The 20,141-nt window shown below is 32.7% G+C and overlaps 3 protein-coding genes across 4 annotated transcripts; 2 read left to right on the top strand and 1 right to left on the bottom strand.

Annotated features, from left to right (window-relative positions):
* Positions 1 to 263: 263 nt before the first annotated feature.
* On the top strand, positions 264 to 2,436 carry LOC146528354 (telomerase reverse transcriptase-like). The gene has a single exon (XM_085203088.1). The coding sequence runs from the start codon at positions 264 to 266 to the stop codon at positions 2,397 to 2,399; it is 2,136 nt and encodes a 711-aa protein (XP_085059214.1). The 3' UTR covers positions 2,400 to 2,436.
* On the bottom strand, positions 2,424 to 15,222 carry Tsf2 (transferrin 2). The gene is made up of 16 exons (XM_085203082.1): positions 15,025 to 15,222; positions 14,736 to 14,941; positions 14,528 to 14,650; positions 13,829 to 13,990; positions 13,237 to 13,370; positions 12,451 to 12,617; positions 11,517 to 11,661; positions 10,537 to 10,746; positions 9,556 to 9,655; positions 9,046 to 9,234; positions 8,462 to 8,632; positions 5,003 to 5,172; positions 4,533 to 4,676; positions 3,947 to 4,134; positions 3,618 to 3,777; positions 2,424 to 3,322 (listed from the first exon to the last, which is right to left on the bottom strand). The coding sequence occupies exons 1-16, from the start codon at positions 15,071 to 15,073 to the stop codon at positions 3,052 to 3,054; spliced, it is 2,589 nt and encodes an 862-aa protein (XP_085059208.1). The 5' UTR covers positions 15,074 to 15,222; the 3' UTR covers positions 2,424 to 3,051.
* A 513-nt stretch (positions 15,223 to 15,735) lies between these two features.
* Positions 15,736 to 18,257, top strand: LOC146528352 (uncharacterized). 2 transcript variants are annotated; one of them, XM_085203091.1, is made up of 3 exons: positions 15,736 to 15,891; positions 16,000 to 16,204; positions 16,917 to 18,257. In XM_085203091.1, exons 2-3 carry the CDS (start codon positions 16,077 to 16,079, stop codon positions 18,034 to 18,036), a joined length of 1,248 nt encoding a protein of 415 aa, XP_085059217.1. In that variant the 5' UTR covers positions 15,736 to 15,891; positions 16,000 to 16,076; the 3' UTR covers positions 18,037 to 18,257. The 2 variants fall into 2 exon arrangements, with proteins under 2 accessions (XP_085059217.1, XP_085059218.1); XM_085203092.1 differs by having other exon boundaries at positions 15,744 to 15,891; positions 16,058 to 16,204.
* The last annotated feature ends 1,884 nt before the right edge of the window (positions 18,258 to 20,141 follow it).

Here is a 20,141-nt window from a genome sequence, read left to right as displayed (position 1 = left end):
TACTGTTTTATTGTATTATATAAGTTCAAATAAATGTCAATTTTAATTTCATTTTGCGTAAAACGAAACCTGTATAAATAAAGTAAGTAAGCAAAGAACGAAACAAACCGAAGTCAAGATTCGACAAGTTTATACAAGTCGCCGCAAAATTTGAAAATTGAATACAGTATAGGGTGGTACAAGGGGTGCCAAAGCCCAAATACTCAAAATGTAAAATGCCTTTCTCTTGCAATGCCTTGAGTTTAACACTTTAATCATTAATTATGTTTTCTCCAGTTTGTTTTGCCCAATATTTTACAAATAAACAAAATGTGAGGTCATTGAATAACATTTTTAATGTTAAGTTATTGCAAAGTGGAAATGAAGATATTTTTGTTGAACAAGTGATTGGTGACAAGGATTTACTACAAAACACTCCTCCTGAGATATTAAAAATATTAACAGATTTGAGATATAATATTAAATGCTGTAGCAAGCAAGATTTTAAAGAATTTTTGGCCGTGCAGGTAAATAAACAAGGGAATTTACGCGCTGTAAATAAATATGACGTATTTATGAGTTGCATGAACGCACTTACGGATATTATTCCGTATAAGTTCTATAATACTATCCATAATAAGAAAATATTTAAAAAATGTGTACAATTAATAATATTTACTATGAATCGGCAATATATACAATTTGATGATATTATTAAACAATGGAATATACACACATTTCCTTGGAACTCGGTAGCTTCCTCAGTGGCTTATAAAATTATTTGCAATATACTATATTGGATTTTTAAAAATTTACTATCTGCAATAATTACATTAAATTTCTTTGTTACAACATGCAAAGTCGACGCTAATGAGAATAGATTATATTTCTTTTGGAAAAATCAGTGGCAAGCTTACTATGATAAGAAAATATCAGACATGGTCATTATGAAGGTAATTAGAAGATTTGAGTCGCACTGTGTTAAGAAAAAGGTTTGTAATGTAAAAAGTAGTATTAAACAATTCAAATCCAAAATATTTAAAAGGAATATACCAAAGCTACATCTTGTGTTGAAAACAAATCATCAATACAGGCCAATTGTATGTTACAAAAATGACTTATCTAATCAATGTGAAAAGTATAAAATTAAAGACAGATTGCATTTTATTCAATTACTAAATGGAAAAGTTCAAGATAAAATTGAAAATCAGTACAAACATTTATATACAAAATGGCTAAAAAAAAATAACCCACCTCTGTATTTTGTTAAGACAGATCTTAGTAATGCATTTGGATCGATTGACAAAGCAAAACTTTTAAAGATTATAGATGAGAGGCATCTAATATTTCAAAAGAAAGATATGCCATTATATTTAAAGAAAAAATATTTACAAAGTTATAAAGAATTAATGTCTGAGTTGTCACAACCACTATTGATTCGAGCTGGCTCTACTATATACAAATGGAGAAAAGGTTTAGTACAAGGATATAAATATTCCCCAGCTCTATCTGAATTATACTATACATATTTTGATGAAATTTACTTTTCAGAACTGACTCAAGATGTAGAACAATCAGTTAAATTATTCATAAGAGTTGTTGATGATTATTTATTTGTAACTGATTCATTAGAAGATGCTCATTTATTTCTTCAGGCCCTATCAAATTATAAGAATATAAATTTTGATAAAACATTAGTTAATTTCCCTCATCCAACAGTTAAATGCACCCAAGAATTTCCATTTCTAGGATATAGCTATAATACTTCCAATTTACATGTAAGCAGAATTAACACTGCATTTGCAGGACAAGTGTGGTTTAAAATATATTTTTCAGCAGCCATTGCAGACTTAGAAACATTTTTAGAAAATAGAATTGGTCAATCTGGAATTAATTTGAATAGACATATTTTCAATTTTTACCACAACAATGAAGACCATGTATGGAATCAGGTATTTATCACATTATGCCTTTCAGCTAACAAATTTTGTTGTATACTGGCTATACAGTGTGATGAAAAAGATATAGTACAATATTTGCCAGTTTACAAGAAAAAAGTGACTGTAAAACTTTGTAACAATATTATAGAAACCTTATGCCATAACAAACCTAAAGAGTTTAATTTTATTTATTGTATAAATCATTTTCGTTATTTATCATTTAAAGCATTATTATTATGTGCTAGACATACACCAAAGTGTAATATATTAGTACCATTTGTAAATATAGAAATAGCTAAAACTAATTGTATTTTTGGAAAATGGAGGGAACATTCTAGTAGAGTTTCCAAAGATGGTCAAAATGAAACACAAGCAGTAAGAGACATATGCAGAAGGACTGATTTACGAAACATTATGAAGTCTTTTGATTCTCTACCTACAGATTTACAATGTTTTGATCATAGACAATTTTATCAATAAATGGGTAAAATAAAATTAATTAACTATTTTATAAAAATGTTTTATTTAAAACTTATAAAACCTAGCTGTCACAGAATGAATTATATTTGGACGGATTATAACGATCAAAAATACAAACACAATATAATCTTAAATTTTAGCTGAAGAGTTTGTATTTTGATATATGCTATATATTATATCATCACATTAATTGTTGAAATACTAACCCATTGTCATGTACAGTCTAATGGAGAGTCTACAGTCAGTTACGTTGGACATTAAGTGTCGTGTGTCACACACAACATTTATTTAATTCTATTTGACTATAAAACATAGGTAAAATAGTATACAAAATATAAAAAATGAGATTCATTTAAAGAATATAAAATATAATTTGTTAAGTAAGATAATTATATTAATTATAAAGTAAAAGTGTAAAATTAACTGGACTTATAAAAATAAACATGTAAACAAAGTACTTTTAACATCAGGCACTTGGATGGACGGAATATTTTCTTATGATTAAAATTAAGTTTCTACTACTTACTATCTAAGTTACACAATATATAGAAAAACGATCCATTACATAATATCAATTAAAATCCGTAACTGGAATAGTTATTGTGCAATGCTTAAATTTCTAATCAATTATAAACTTACTAAAAAATTAATATTATCTAAACAAAGCCAATATAAATAAAGCTGTAGCTAACACATGTCCCACAAAACCATTCCTATATCCTATAGACAAGAAGTCGGGATCAGACGCTATATAGTATAGCGATTGTGGCGCGTCACACGATACAATACGAGCCGCGCGTGTTAACGCCTCGCCGGATACAAACTCGGCAGAACGTTTGCTGTGTGGAAGTGGTTTTAGACGGACCGCCGCATCACTGAATATGAGATCTGCGTATGGAGCTTGCGAGAGGAACATACTGAAGCTGAAATAAAAAATATAATTGTAAAATAATAAGTTTATATTAAAAATAATGTTTTGAATACGCCACGACGCGTAGCCACACAGCATCAGACCGTAAACACACGGCTGTTTGTGGGTTGAACTCCCTCTGGGAAAATGAAATAAATATTTTCTTCTGGTAACAAAACAAAGTGCGGCGTTAAGTTCCACCACTTTACACACAATGCCTCAAAAATTGGGCGTAAAGTGAGTGGAAAACAGAGGGTCTTAGCACCTGATTCCCTTTGTCCATCTTTTCAAGAAGTCAATCTACTAACCTAAATTCATCTGAAGTAGTAGCACCATACAACTGTTGAGCATACACCATGAGGTTAGAAAAGGTATCTAACTCAGAGTGGTTAGCACGCCCCATCAGAACTGAGCCTGGGACTTTACCGAGGTTGCAGCGCTTGTATTCGTGCATCTTGGCTCGAGTACCTAAATGGAAATCGAATTGAATTATTAATTATCATTAATCAGATTGGTTTTTATTTAATAAATAAATCTTACAAGTGTTGGCTGCTTTTTTTTATATTACACTTTGTAAATTCTTTAGCCCTTTACGGTGTAGATTTTGGCGCACATTATGCATGCGTGCGTCACTTACCGTCGGGACACAGCAGCTGTAGGTCGTCGGGCAGCAGGTCGCGCGCCCACCACTCGCGGCGCCGCCCTCCGGACACTTCTGCGGGCGCGGTGTGGCGCACGAAGGCCACGTCGCCGCCGCCCTCCACCATGCAGCGCAGCGCGCCCACGTGCCCGTAGTAGTCCTCGCTCGCGTCGCGTCGGCAACGACTGTGGATAATTATTAATAATTAAAACCTCCGACACAGAGTCAAAAACTAAACGAACAACTAGATGGAGCTGATAATGTACAAACGATAAAACAATATTTTTCGAATCATGGCTAAGAACAGTTGAATAAGTCACTTTAAAAATAAATAAAAATGGTTTTATTTGTTTAGGAGCTACGAAGCCACAGAGAGTTATACAGATACACACATACACAGACAAGTCGAACTTATCGAAGTCGAAGTTTTAATACAAAATATTCTTTATTAATTTAGGCCACTGCTACCACTTTTTAATTGCATTGTACTTAAGTGTTTAAATAAAGTTATTATTATTATTGTTTTTATGATATACATAACAAACATTGCAATGAAGTTGATATAAGTCTGTCACACACTCACCGATAGGAAGCGCCCTGGCAGAGGTGGCACAGGTTGTCGTGCGGCACGGTGCCCGCATCCACATACTCGCTGCTGAGAGCGCCGGGCGCGCACGACTTTGCGAAGTACTGCGCGGCCGCGTGCGCGCCGTCGCAGCCGTATGATCTGATTTAACATTCAAGGTAATACATTATTTTCATTTACTCACTCCAGTAAGAAAACGCTGCATTAAGCGACACGCAACATTCGTAATTCGAGCGGAAAGCGAAATTAATAACTTAACGCTAGGCTCTGTTCATGGGAAATGAAATAAAAATATATAAATAAGAAGTAGCAATAAGGTGTATAAAAAGAATTTCGTTGTATCTTGAAGAACGCATAGCTTAGTGATCAAAGGAGTTAGACGGTCTTTTAAATAGCGCGGGTTCAAAACCCACTATGTTCAATTTCTACAAGTTTTTCAAAAAATATTGTATTATAAATCTTCTTACCGTATCCATCCATTAGATATTAAATAAGCGAGTGGATACACCCAACCGGCGGCCATGCCGATACCAGTGTGGCATGTGTTTTTACCACGCAAATATGTCAAATCTGTATCAGCATCTTGTTCTTTTGCTACGGCGACCGCATAATACCAATTGTTGCCGCTTGAGTATACCTGCGAAAATTTTTTTTAGCTTTACGCACATAGCACGGTAGGTGAAGGGAAATTAGTGTAAAGTAACTCTGTTACCCACGCATCATTCAATATTCGAGATATTGGGTGATGAGTGGCGGAATTGAACGCCGCGCTGTGTATCAGAGAAGAGTATCAGAGAAATGAAAATAATTAAATCATTCATTTATTTTCATTTCACTGTTCTGGTATAGGTTATTTGTGTTCTGGTATAGGTGGTTTAAAAAAACAGTCGAATTGATAACCTCCTTTTCTTACAGAAGTCGGTTAAAAATTAGACGACAGTATCTTATCAATATCTATATATACAGGGTGGAAGAGGCTGCGCTTCTTTAATTGAAACTGCATATAGGGTAAAAAATTTCAAACCCGAAGCTAAAGAAATTAATCAAGATGCCTCAACAGTTTGGACGTAGGATTTTTTTTTCATTTCACGATTTTTCTCCATACCTGTATTTCGTGTGACGCACACATACACATACTACTACAAAAATACTACTAAGCGTTGCCAAACTTCTACTTTTCATTCGTCAAAACAAAACCGAACGAGAAAGAACGATATCTCGCGTTCTTTTTCACGCAATTACCTATTTATTATAAATCTAAATAACGTTCAAACCTCTTATTAAAATTGTTTAACAAAATCCTACTTTAAGTCAATTTATTATATCACCTTTATTATGAAATTATTTAGAAATACTGCATGGTTATTGAACCACCCACAAAGTTATATTCAAAATTTTTAACACAAAATGATATTGAACTACGATAGATAGGTACTTACATTTAACATTAGTTTTACATCGTCGTTGTCGCATTCTCCTTTTACTATCACTAATATTTACATCATAAGTAATATTAAAAACTCAACATTTGTTTGAAATGTCTTAAAAAAATGTATGCTTTGATAGTACACTCAAATACTGACACAATAGTTTCACATTTGAGAAAAATAATCAGTAATCACATCATCACGATCACGAAACATTCATCACGATTTTAGAAATCCGATTAATGATAAAATTAATATTAAACAACATCCAAATAAACACTTAAAACACTTAATAATTATTCATCGTATAAAGTCGAACAAAATAATGTAAATACAACAGAACTTAGCCGTTCCGCGGCTAAGTTCTGTCCTCACACAGATAATTAAAAACATTGTAATAGTTGCCATTAACTAAAATACTTATCGAATATTCTATTAAATTTTTTATTAAGATTTTCATTATTATTTATATTTGTATGATTATTTTGATAGAAAATCGTATAAAAATTAAATATTAAACGAGTTTTATAATGTTACACGAGGACCTGCGAAAACTCAATACGAAATAAATTAATATTTAGTAATTATTTGTAAATAGTATTGATAATTTTATTAATTATTTTAATATCAAATCATGCGTAAAAAGTATAATCTACATTTATTATGAATTATAGTGTTATATTGCACAATCAATCAATATTAAAAATGAATTTTGTTATCTGTACAAAGACACCGCTCACGCCGCACCGATTACCGGGGATTCCCATAGAATCGGTGCGGCGCGTACATTCTGCGCAATAGTAGTTGGGTCGGACTATAGCTGAATGCTGTTTACTAAACCATATAAATACAACGGGTTATGGGCCCAGACCACGTCGTAACAATAATAAAGAAGATTGCATCAATCGTAGAAAATTAGAAATACTGGCGAGATTAAAACAGCGTTACTTCACGCGACGCTTCGGCGTTGGTATTGAAATTTGGAGGTTAAGTTGCCGGGAAGGAATAAAAAAGAAAAACAAGCAAAATAAACAATCACAATGGAAAGGAAACAGCACAGTAATAAAACTGGAAGGAGTAAAAAATTGGAATGCTTGGAAGTTCCAAACCATAATACTACTACGGGGGGAAATTGTGTCATCATCATCTGTATTTATTGTAAAAAGAAATGCTACAATTAAAAGAAATATTAAATGTTTCAAGTGTAATAATATGGGTCATTATCGAGCTGAATGTAATGTGGACAGAAAATGTAATATTTATTGTTAAAAAAAGTGAAAAAAATGCTATTATTGTAATAATTTTGTAAACATGTTAAAAATGAGTGTTAGTTTAAAACGGGAACATAAAAAATGTGTTTGTAGTGCAACAAAAGTAAAATTAAAAACCTAATAGAAATAATTCAATAAAAGTGTGTGTAAAGTGTATTCCTAAGTGTTGCGTTAATTTAACATCAGCTCGCCGCCGTTGCCTACATACCTACGCTAGTTGCTGCGACTCGATTTCTTGAATGAAGCGTGTGCGACGTTGCCGCGCCGACAGGTAAGTGTGTGAGTGATAATATAACACTTTACAAATGGCGTTTTTTTTAAACCGATTATTTTATTATTTATTTTGTTTGAAAAAATAACTTTTTCATTTTTGGGAATTATTTTTTTTCTGAATTATATTAGGCTTTTATAGAGTAGTTAAAACTGTGGTTTCATTTAAAGTGGTGCCGTCAATTCCACCCTGTATAAAAGGACTTGTCCTCACTGACTGAGGTAAGACGCACGCACAGCCTTAACCGCTGTGCGTAGAAACGTGAAATTTGGACAAAAGTTTACTCTCGTAATCTGGACATCCACTAAGAAGGGATTTTGAAAAATTTTAACCCTAAAGGGGTGATATAGGGGTTCAAAGTTTGTATGGAAAAAAATTTTAATCGGCACCGATTTTTATAAAATTTGAAATTCAGACTCTTAAACGTATATAATTAAACACATGTTTCATGGTTTTCTAGAATTCACCCCCTAAGGGTGCGAATAAGGGGTTGAAAGTTTGTATGGGAAAATTCTTAAATCGCCACCGATTTTTATAAAATTTGATATTTAGACCCTTAAAAATATTTAATTGAACATATGTTTCATAGTTTTCTAGAATTCACCCCCTAAGGGTGCAAATAAGGGGTTGAAAGTTTGTATGGGAAAATTCTTAAATCGCCACCGATTTTTATAAAATTTGATATTTAGACTCTTAAAAATATTTAATTGAACATATGTTTCATGGTTTTCTAGAATTCACCCCCTAAGGGTGCAAATAAGGGGTTGAAAGTTTGTATGGAAAAATATTTAAATCGCCACTGATTTTTATAAAATTTGAAATTTAGACTCTTAAAAATATTTCATTAAACACATGTTTCATGGGTTATTAGAATTCACCCTTAAATACGCAAGCGAAGCTGCGCGCGTCCGCTAGTTAATTATAAACATAATAAATAATCAGATAATTCTTGTATACCTCCTGCATAAAGGGCACAAGGCGGTATTTGTACGCCGCGTGCAACATGTCCGCGGCGTCTAGCACCGCAAAATCGCAAGTACCGTCGGCGACCGCCCGCTCGCAGTGCCGCGTGCTGTGCGCGCGCCAGCAAACTAGACGTGGGGAGAGGTAAGCGGCTTTCAGTGCTACCTAGAATTGGAAATCAACTTTTATGCATATATTCTTTATTGTATGTTTATCTTAAAAAGTTTGTCACCTAATATTGGTGACAAATATTGGTGACAAACTTTTTAAGATAAACATGGTGTTCAAATATTGGTGGAAATTGGTAAACGGAGCTTCTTAACACTAGGTTCTCCTTTGTCTACCCTTTTGTGTGCGGGATATAGCGTGAAGCTGAAAAAAGAAATGTCCTGCAGCCGATTTTTTCGCTAAAATGGCTATCACATATAGGTGACATTAAGGAATAGGAAATAAAAGAAGCAAAAGAGTAGTGTTTCTAAACATAAAATTTCTTAACATATAATATTTTTAATTATGGTCTCTGCTATTTAAGGCAAGACAATTTAAAAATAACATCGAAAGAACTAAATATAACCTACCCTCATTTTGACACATTTGTCCATTTCCTGGTCACTGGTGACACATAGTACAGCTCTTTTCACCGGACAGTCCCTGATGCCAAGCACGGCTTTTTCCGATTGGGAGCTTATTGGTGAATCCCTTGTAGTTAGAATGTGATCAGCTGATTGTTCCTCTTCTTTTAGTATACGGAAATTTATTGTCGCATCCTGTAAGTATAGCCAAAACTATTTATTGTCTAGAAGATATATAGATTAAAGAAATTGAAAATAACAAAATAAATAAGTTGTAACCAGCATATAAGAATTTCAATGTACCTTGATGAGAATGTATGACTTAGCGGTCAGAGAGCTTGGAAAGTTTCTAAAAAGCATGGGTTCAAATCTAACGCTATGTTCAAATTTTTATATGTGTTACTATGTTTACTTAATAAGTATATTTTTTCCTAAGTGTGGAATAACACTTAAAAAATGTTAAAATTATGAGTAAGCTTATATTATTAAACAAAAAAAAAACAATTTTAGTTGTACCTGAAACAATAAGTCCGTAGTGCCCTCAGAATTAAATAACTTGAATGGTAATTCTATAGGCCTGCCCAAAGAATCAGTTCTAGATCGAAATGGTGACGCACTGTAATAAAAACTAAATTTTAGCTTTATTATTTTAGTTTCTAACTTAGTCCACTCTTATGTTGTTAAAAATAGTGAAATAACAATTACAATATAAAATACATAACTTTTAAAAAATCCTTTATACCATATGACAAGAGACGGTATGTTAATGAATAATCTATATAATTAGGCTGTCGTGGAGTAAAATCGGAGCCGGATTTAGATCTGTGAGGGCCCCAGGTCAACGATGGAGTGTGGGTCCCATTCATTTTTGAATCATAGGAATCATTTTATATAAAATATTTATTGCTCACACATAAAAGATATCAAAAATAGTAAATTATTTCAAGACGGAGCCCATGTAGCGACCACGAACTCGAACACGCAATGTTAGGACGTACTAGTACGTCCCCTCTTTGTGTAATAATTGGCGAGGAGAGCAGCATTGGAGACCACCACCCAAAACGCATTGTTCCGAAACAACAGGAAATCGAAAACAAAGCTAAAAATAGCTACATGGATAATTATTATATGAAATAAACCGAAAAAGATGAGTCATGTGGTCCCGTATAGCTGCCCCAGCTGACCCACCCCCAATCTGGCCATGTCTTGTACTCTTTCCATTCGGGCGAATTAATTAATGTAATTTCCTCGTTCTGGTAACATGACAAAGCTTGGTTTTGAGTACCACTATTCAATTTCTTACAATTTCACAAAATTTAGGTGGTAAGAAGGGAACAGTGTCTTAACACTAGGTTCCCTCTGTGTTCCCTGCTATATCCGGCGTAAAGCGTGAATCTATAAAAAACTGAATAATACGCGAGATGTGTAGGCTTAAAACATCAAGTAACAGTTTTTAACAACAGTTTCAATCAATAAAAAAAAGAAAGCAATACAAACCTTGCATTATTGTAAGTATTCTCGCCTCTTTCAGTATACTCGCGTCTATTATTTACATTCCATTCATTGTACCGGGCTCGTTCAGTGGTAGAAGTTAGGATGTTACCGTAAAGGTCTCGAGCTTGGTAGTCGCTGGTTCGATTTGAATTATTATTGAGAGGATTTGGTTCCCCATACAGTTCTAATATTTTTACTAGTAGGTTTTGGTATCTGTAATAATTTTGAATATTTTGTGAGTATGTAACAGTAGTTTAAAAAATGAGTTAAAGTTTTATAATATAATTTGAGTTTGAAAAGATGTGTATTATATTCCAGTAAAGCCAAGAATATCGAAACATAATGTCGCAAAAACATTTTTTAGGTCTACCGTCAAACTTGAGAATATTGTAAAATCGTGTAATTTAGATCGCCCACCTAATCTACTAGCAGAGCACAAGTACAGTATGGCCTATTCAGAAAGCCTAACTTCAGGGAGATCACTCATCGTTAACTTTACTGTATAAACATTGACTATTATAACTAGTATACTAGATGGCGCAGGGGCACAAAGTGTGACTGTAAAACCGATTGGTTGTGGGTTCGATGCCCACTCTCATCGAGGAGATAAAATATTTATTTAAATTTATATTTCTATTTCTTCGCTCTGGTGTCGAGGCAAAAACGCGGCGTTGAGTTCCGCCACTCAACACGCAATCCAGAATTCGGCGGAAAGTGGGGAACAGTGTCTTAACACTAGGGTTCCTCTGCCCACCTGCTGTGTGCGGGATACAGCATGAAATTGATTTTATTATAAATAGACACACAATCTTGTGCATGACATCATTATTACGAGAGCCACCATCAATAATAGACGTGTTAGTAGTTTGTCAATTAATTGAGTGTGGCCTAGATAAGTGTGCCTGAATATATACTTACAGTAAAGAACCAACTTTTCAATTACCACAATTATCATTATACAGAAAAAGGTCATTTAAAACTACCTTTCCCTTTGTTCCGTAGTCGCAGCGGAGCTAGTAACGACGGCATCTGCTGGAACCACACCCCAGTTGCATTGTTCCCATTCCTGGATGGGCCTACGTGAACCATCTCGACAGAGCAGTTCAAAGTTGTCTTGGGTTATACCACCTATAAAAATTATTCGTTTTTTTAAGCTTCACACTGTATACGGTAGGCAACTACCTGTAAAGGGTACGGCACTTCTTCTTCTACATTTCGCCTAATTTTGGGGACAATGCATGTTGATAGGCGGAACTCCACGCTTTGTCGTAAGGTAACCGTTGTCTTTACAGTCAGAAGCTTTGCCACGACTATAAGAGACACCACAGTGGGTTGTGAGTTGATTTTCATTGGAGGTAAAACGCAATGTTGGATTCCACTATTTATTATAAAATATCTTTAAAAAAAATAGTAAACGGAAAGCAGTGATATATACATGTTTTTTTCTAATAATGTTAATCAGAAAATTTGCACAAGCAATTATAAAAAATGGAAATGTAAAAACTCCTTTCATCAATTTTATTTATTTTTATTATTTTTTATTATTATATATACATATAATAATAATTTAATATTGAAAATATCTTATTAAAGCAAATATATAAATATACAGGGTGGAAGAAGCAGCGCTTTTTATCCAAACCTGTATTTCGTGTCACGCACACATACGTATGCGACGTTGCCGCTTTGACAGCTAAGTGTGTGCGTGCCTATGTTATACTTTACAAATGGCGTTTTATTTTAAAACGATAATTTTATTATTTATTTTGTTTGAAAAAAAAACTTTTTCATTTTTGAGAATTATTTTTTTTCCGAATTATATTAGGCTTTTATAGAGTAGTTAAAACTGTGGTTTCATTTAAAGTGGCGCTGACGACTCCATTCCTGTATAAACAGGTAAAAGTAGAAAATACTCACCGAAAATCTTGTTCGACATAAGAGTATGTTGTATGGTAGTATCCCTTACAAATGCTATATCCCCGGTTCCATTAGCGATTAAGCACTTAAGTGCCCCTTCGTACCCGGCGTAGGGGTCCGCGAGGGTACATCGTACGCCCGCCCCTCCGGTACATAACTTGCATAGTCTGAAAAATTTAATTCATTAGAATAAGAAAAATCAAGTCATTGTATTATTTAATATTTATATTTCTTCCCTCTGATAACAAGACAATGCGCGGTGGGGAACTGTCTTAAAACTAGGTTCTCAAGGTCCTTCTGCCTATCCTGCAGGACAGAGCAAGAAAAAGAAATTAATTTTTTTTACAAAAGTAAAAAAAAATTGATGTTGCAACATTTTATACAATACTAGCGGCCCACTCGCGGCTTCGCCTTCGTGAACTACGTTACTATTAATATCTGTCTCCATGAGTACCTACGTCCTATAAGTGACGCCCGTGCAAAATTTGAGACTCCTTTTTCTAAGTTTCATAAAAACTATCAACCCCAAAAACAACCCCTTAGAAGTCGAATATTGCAAATTCCCGTCTTAGCGAGCACCTACGTCCTATAAATAACTCCTATGCAAAATTTAAGATTCCTAGCACACATGTAGTTTCTGAGATTTTGTGATGAGTGAGTGACCTTTCGATTTTATATATATAGATAATTAATCTTTCGTTAGTATGGAAAATAATTTTAAAAACGTTATTATTGTCTGGCTTTTTTTTTAAATAGAAGTGGAAAAGAAACAAGTAAATTACTCACTTGTCAGAATTATCACCAATAGGATTATACATATCCTTTAAAGAATTTGGAGCACAAGATTCACCAAAGAATTCTATAGCTGATTTCACATGATTATTGCAGTCTGTTATTTTAAGACCACCTTCTTGCATTAACTGAAAAAAATGAACATTAATAAGATACAAGACTAAATAGACTTAAAAATACATTTATATAAAATATAAATTATATGAAAGTTTGAAGTATAATATAAGTAATGTCATATTCTGACTCTTGTTTCAGATAACAGAGAATAGTGTTTTAGTTCTAGGTTCACCCAAGATAAACATACATTGTTTTTGTAGTGTGTAGGTATTACTAAGTACTTAATGTTATGCATATTCATTGTAATAATAATTGCTATCCATATTAGTCTTTTTTCATAATAGCAAGATAAGTAGAAAACCTAAAACCCTAAACCTAAAACCTAACCCTAAAAACTATAATGAAAAAAAGTAAAGCTTCCTTTTCTAACAATTATCAACAATTTATTTGTATTTATTACCTAATGTGCATAACATTATTTATTTAAATGTGCCTTCTTAAATTACTATTGTGCATTTGAATAACTTACAGTGTGTATAGGCATAACCCATCCAGCTAAGGATCCAACACCTGGGAAACAAGCTTTTACATCTCTTAAACCATGAAGGCCCATACCAGGTTGAATGTGTAATAAACCTCCTTTTTTAATTACTGCCACTGCTAGTTGGTATGGCTCACCCCGGCCGTAGAGCTACATTAAAAGTTAAAAGCTTACGTTACTACGTAAAAAGTATTTAAAACAATAATAGTATATAAAAAAAGAAAGAAAAGTTGCAACAATTCCACTAAATGGAGTGTCTTGATACTAGGTAAAAAGCTGTATAAGAATAATATATTATTTTCCATCTCTAATGTAAATTATTTTTTATTTATTTTATTTCCAAATAGACAAAGTTTTAAATTGCAATACTAATACTTGATTGTCTCAAACTTTATGTAAAATTTTCATACTTTGACAAATAAAAATGTAATGTTGTATGGAAATAAAAAAAAATAGTGAGTTCAATATCTGTTTGAAAGAAAGTTATTTTTCAATATTTTAACATATTGCATATTGTTTAATAATTGGTGGAACTCAATGTGGCACTTTGTTTTTCACCAGAGTGGGAAAATGGAAATAGTTTATTCACTTGGGTTGGAATTGAATGCACAAACAGCACATTTACAATCAGCAGCTGTGCCACTGCGCTGTGAAAGCCTCAACATTAGTAAGAGTACATTTCCTTACCTCTTGAACAATAGGTACTAAAGAGTGAAAACGTCCAGCAACATACACTTCACCTGCATCTAAAGCTAGCAGCGAAGCCTCTTGTCTGTCAACCCATGTCATACATTCCTCAGTATCAAATGCCTAAAAATAATTAATTATTTAAATCTTTTTGTTTAGGAGTAAGCATAGCTGTACATATATGTTTGTAGTAGTAATAACAACTTACTCTTTTACATTTTATCTCAAGGTAATGTTTACCAATAAGTCCTTTGTCTATCAAAGTAGCATTAGCAAGTTTTTCACATTTCTCTTGTTCGGCTATTGATGTAGTACACCAAGTAATGACGTCTTCACCTTCTACTTTCGGTTTGTTGGTAATGCTATTAATATTTAGCGGATTTTCGTTATAGGCAGAGTCAGCAGCCGTAATTGCTGTAAATTTCGCAATTATTTTTATCGAATTATACTAGTATATTTATGTTAAAATGTTTTGTATTAGTTGATTCTTTACTTACTTATTATCACTATTAAGAATATAAAACTATAATTAACCATCATGCTCATGTTCTTATACAAAAATCATAATCTAAAAACAATGTCTAATTTTTAAAAAGTACTAAACAAATTTTATTAAAATGTGCCGGACACGGACACACCCGAAAACCGTAACTTGAATAAACTTAACTTAAAAAATGGCAACTGTCAAACATAAACAAATATGACAGAAACATATACAATTGATAGTAGATACATAGATAAGATTTCGTCCTTTCATTTTTAATCCTTTTCTACGAGACGCAAAGGTCTTTTAATATAGATCATCTAAAGACGTTAACAACAAATAATATACTAATAAATCATTAATATTTTGAATAAACATTATTTGAAGTAAATATTTATGTTTTATGGTAATTTTATTATTCACTATATTTAAATTCAAATTCAAAATTCAACCTAGTACCTTAGTTTGGAACCTAGTGTTAAGATACCAACACTTACTGCCGAATTCTGCAGATATTGCGTGTTGAGTGGCAGAACTGAACCCCGCGCTTTGCCTCAGCACCAGAGCAAAGAAATGGAAATATAAACGTAAATAAATATTTCACTTCCTCGTGTAGGAATCGAACCCACAACCGCCGCGTTACAAGTCACACCCTTGTACCGCTGCTCCACGATGGCATCTATTAACTATTTTCTTCTTTATATTTACTATGATAGTTTCTAAACGTCCGTTTAATTATAACGTTGATATTTGACAGTGACGTATATCATTTAATAAAATCGGATGGGATTTATTGCGTGTTTTGAATAGCACGTGTATCTAAAAGCTAAATAATTTTATGTAGTTTTGAAAATTTTTGATCAAAAAAGTATAATTATAAGTAAGTAATTCACATTAATATTAGTTTTTCTTAGGAAACACAAAACCATAATATAATGTTGGCATGTCTTAAGTCATATATCTTTATTTATAAATGTTTATTTTTCAGATTTTTGCATATTTTCATTTACTCTATTGGCTTATTGTACTATCTTTATATATTTCAATTTGTGATAAAATAAAAGTATGGTTGTTTTTACTTGTGGCCACTGTGGGGAGTCTGTCCAAAAACCGAAAGTTGAAAAACATTATTTAACGAAATGCAGAAATAGAAACCCTAACCTCTCATGCATGGATTGTTTTAAAGACTTTTTGTAAGTATTTATTTGACTTGACAGTCACAAATATTACAATATCATAGGAAGTTAAAGTCACATTCCTAGTAATTGTATTCATGTACAATTAAAAGAATATGAAAAGACAAATAAAACAAGTTTTCGTAGTAATTAAAAAGTGTTCAAATAATTTTTGCTTTAAACAGTAGCTATGCTTTGTATTCCATAGGCAATAAAGGTAAGGCTGATCCTTATACTGTTTCCTCACATAGTACAGTTAAGACTCTGCTTATGAGACACTACACCATGCTTTACACTTTTATCTTGTTACCATAGCAAGGAAATGAAAATATTTGTTGGGTTCTAATTAAAATAACCAATATCGGCTGAACTGTATATTCTTTTAGATTAATTTATATGAGTGTGCCGTAGGTGGGTGCTGGATGGCAAGATAGTGGGCACCATGCCCTCCGATCATGTCCCTTCCTGCCAATTGCTGCAAGCCGTTGGTGCTGGCTGGTGTGAGAGGCACAAACAATATTAAATAATTAATTTTCCTATGTGGAAATTGAACCCACAATCTTTGCATTTACAGTCATACACTGTGTCACTGCACCACAATGACCTCAATAATGAATATTTTGCTTTAATTATAGGAATGAGCCAATTAATATTGTAAATTGTGCATTTATCTATTTTCTATATTGGTATCATTATTCATTTCGGTAATATCATAAAATATAATTTTCAGAGGTAATGACTATGAAGCTCATATAAAATGTATTACTGAAGAAGAACGCTACTCTGGCAAGGGTTTTACTGCAAAAGAAAAGAAGGGTGAAAAGAAGCAAAACGCTTGGGTAGAAATGTTACAATCAGTATTAGATGAACAGAAAAATACTTCTAGAAATGTATTAAGGATTATTGAGACAATCAGTAAGCATAATAACACTCCTAGAAAGAAGCCAAAATTCATTAACTTTGTTAAAAATGTCTGTGGACATAAAACAAACCCTAAAGACATTGACCAGGCTTGGGACTTAATTTCTGTTAAATTAACTAAACTTTCAAATATGAATGCTGAAAATAGAAATCAAAATAAAAAAGATAAAACAGACGAATCTAAAGAAAATGGAGTTATAGATGAGAATGATCAAGACAGGAAAATTTTAAATGAAAAATTAGAAAATGGTAATCACGAAGAAGATAAAGAGGCTGAGGAAAATAATGCTGTTGTTGAAGACAATAATGAAATTCCAACTGAAAAAGAGGAAAATAAAAAATTATCTAAGAAACAAAGAAAAGAAGAAAAGAAACGTAGAAAGTATGAAGCGGAGTTACAGAGTGCAGAGGTTCCTCCGGAGGAAGTTATAAATGATGCAGATGTACCTAAAAAGGGAAAGAAAAAGAACAAAGAAAATATAAATGGGCATGACAGTGAATTAAAAGAAAAGAAACGCAAGAGGCAAGACACAGCACCAACACTAGAAACACCAGAAGTTGTTGAAAATGTAGAAAATGATACAGTAAAAGTGAAAGCTAGCAAGAAAAAGCTTAAAATGGAGAGTGAGGCAGTTGAGGCAAATGAAAGTATTTGCCTCCATGACCAAAATGTTGCTCTAGGTGAAAAAGAGGCTCCAGAAAATAACGGAAAATTTAACTGGCACTCAGTTATTATATCACTTTTACAAAAAAAAGGCAATGAGTTGCCATTTAAACGTCTACAAAAGAAAGTTCTATCTGAATATTCAGAGTTTACTGGTGATGAGGTTGATGATAGAATTGCTGATAAATTTATAAAAAAATTGAAAAGTGCTCCAAATGTTAGAGTTGATAAGAACAGGGTGCTACTGCTTGTTGAAGAAGAATGAGTTATTTTATAATATTCTAATCAACTATGGACTGATGGCAATTAAGAATGGATCTTACACTGCCTTTTAAATTCTCTTTTACTCTAGAATAAGTTACTTCATTGAATGTTACATTTATTATACTCTATAGAAACTACAATTATTATTATTGAAACCCAAATATTATTGTAGTCATGTCATATGCATTTTTATTAATAAATAAAATACTTAGTATAAATTGATTTTGTAGTCTTTTTGTGATTACCACATGAAAGAGTAATTGTTATTTCATTCGTCATTGTAAGTACTAAGCTCTACTCTGTTTATTAAGATCATGGCTTATAGTATGAAAGAAAAAGTAGGTTTAATGTCGTGATCCTCTTAAAGCTACAGGGTCAAAGTTGCTATCATTTTCAAATGTGCAAGAGTACCTACAATGCAAAAAGATTTAATAAAAGATATTTAGGTAAGTAAATTTAAGAATTTGATAGTTCGCCTTTTTACCTGAAATGACTCTTGAGAGAATAAAGGTCCATTAAGATCTTAAGCAGTCGTAACTATCTTCACTTATCATGCTTATATATTTTACAAATCGTTACAAATTATTATTTTCCATAATATTTTGATTACCACTCACTTTCATGTTATGATTTTTATAAAAATATATGAAATATTTCATTTCCCCGAGTGAGAATCGAACAACTGTTGCGTTCACAGTCGAACCCTTGTGCCCCTGTGCTATGACGGCCTAAAAAAAGCCATGTTATGAAATATTCATATAAAGTTTTTGTAAAATCAAGACCATAAACAAATGAAGTTGCAATCACTGAACATTATTTCGGAAAGATTTTCTGAATTTAAACACCGATTTAATGTTACATTATTAAAGAGGCTGGTAGTGGCACGGCGGCACAAAATGTGCTGCAAAATCGACTGGTTGTGCACGACCCATACGTGGCTCTGCGTCATTAGTGCCGTCGTCCAGGCTCTCCGGTACGTATCGAGAGCGTCGAGAAGCACATCAGAAGATCAGCCACCCGCGCCGTCTACAGTGCCGATGTGTCGGAACATCTCCATATCCCTCGGATCCCCGTGGACTCATTTAAGAGATCTCTCTTTTGTATGTATTTTATGTTAATTTAAGCTTGAGGTATCAAGCTTGAGCTATCATCCAGGGAATTTTAAGATAAATGGTCTTCACAGAAGTTCACAATGGTTCGATCAAGTAGATCCTATTTACGGTACCATGTAGGAAATTAAAGATTTATTAAATAAATTTATATAAGCTGTCCCATGGGAAATATTTATTCCAGAACATAAGGTAGGTCAGCAATCGGCATACTTGTCAATAATTTTACCAATATTTGTAGAAAATATAACTGTATAGGAATCTATACCAGTTATATTTTCTATAGAACCTTATAAATATAAACATTTTTATACACTTAATAATAATTCTGTGGAAACCCATGAACCTCGTTGCCTATTTATCGGTAAAAGATTTAGTATTTTTTTAAACCTTATTTTTTTGGTTTGGTAGATATAAATAAAAACATCTAATAATATTTTTCTCAAAGAACGAAAATATTTAGTAAACATATTTTAAAAGACGTGAAATTATTATTTTTCTTATATGTTTTATATTTTATTGATGCACGCGGAATGAATATTATAGGTAAGTTCTATGAAATCCCCTTGGAAATCTTCAAAGTTGTGAGGCAAGAGAATGCTCAAAGTTGTAAGAAAACAAGACATAAGAATATAAGCAAGATGTTACGGGGATTTCTGTTCGTATTCGGGGATGAACATGTTACTTTATTGGCTGTGTCGAACATAAGGTTTGGTGATAAAATTGATGTGGCTTTATAGAAGTACCTACATATCTATATTGAACAGAGCTTTTGAATTACGGAAATATACAAAGAGAAACAGTTTCTCGAAAATAAAAATTGACATTGGCTTTTGGCTGTTTGTAAGTAGTTTGTAGTAGGTACTTAAGTAATTGATGAGTTACTTCATTTGACTGAACTTATCTACTATTTTATAGGCAACAGTGTAAATTATGTATGATTAGGTCTTTCGTTTAAGAGCATAATAATAATTTTAAAAATATTTAAAATGTCGCT

The sequence above is a fragment of the Heliconius melpomene genome, chromosome 19 (assembly GCF_056956725.1).
Source record: "Heliconius melpomene rosina isolate 202511_hmr_F chromosome 19, ASM5695672v1, whole genome shotgun sequence".
NCBI lineage: Eukaryota > Metazoa > Arthropoda > Insecta > Lepidoptera > Nymphalidae > Heliconius > Heliconius melpomene.
The sequence above is the reverse complement of the archived record's forward strand: the minus strand, read 5'-3'. Positions and strand labels throughout refer to the sequence as shown.

Excerpts from the sequence above, each read along its gene's own strand:
- Tsf2 (XM_085203082.1), bottom strand. The coding sequence starts at position 15,073 with ATGAGCATGATGGTTAATTATAGTTTTATATTCTTAATAGTGATAATA. Across the intron at positions 14,651-14,735 it reads TTGAGATAAAATGTAAAAGA|GCATTTGATACTGAGGAATG; the intron begins GTAAGTTGTTAT and ends AATTATTTTTAG. Across the intron at positions 13,991-14,527 it reads TAGTACCTATTGTTCAAGAG|CTCTACGGCCGGGGTGAGCC; the intron begins GTAAGGAAATGT and ends CTTTTAATGTAG.
- LOC146528352 (XM_085203091.1), top strand. The coding sequence starts at position 16,077 with ATGGTTGTTTTTACTTGTGGCCACTGTGGGGAGTCTGTCCAAAAACCG. Across the intron at positions 16,205-16,916 it reads GATTGTTTTAAAGACTTTTT|AGGTAATGACTATGAAGCTC; the intron begins GTAAGTATTTAT and ends TATAATTTTCAG.
- LOC146528354 (XM_085203088.1), top strand. The coding sequence starts at position 264 with ATGTTTTCTCCAGTTTGTTTTGCCCAATATTTTACAAATAAACAAAAT.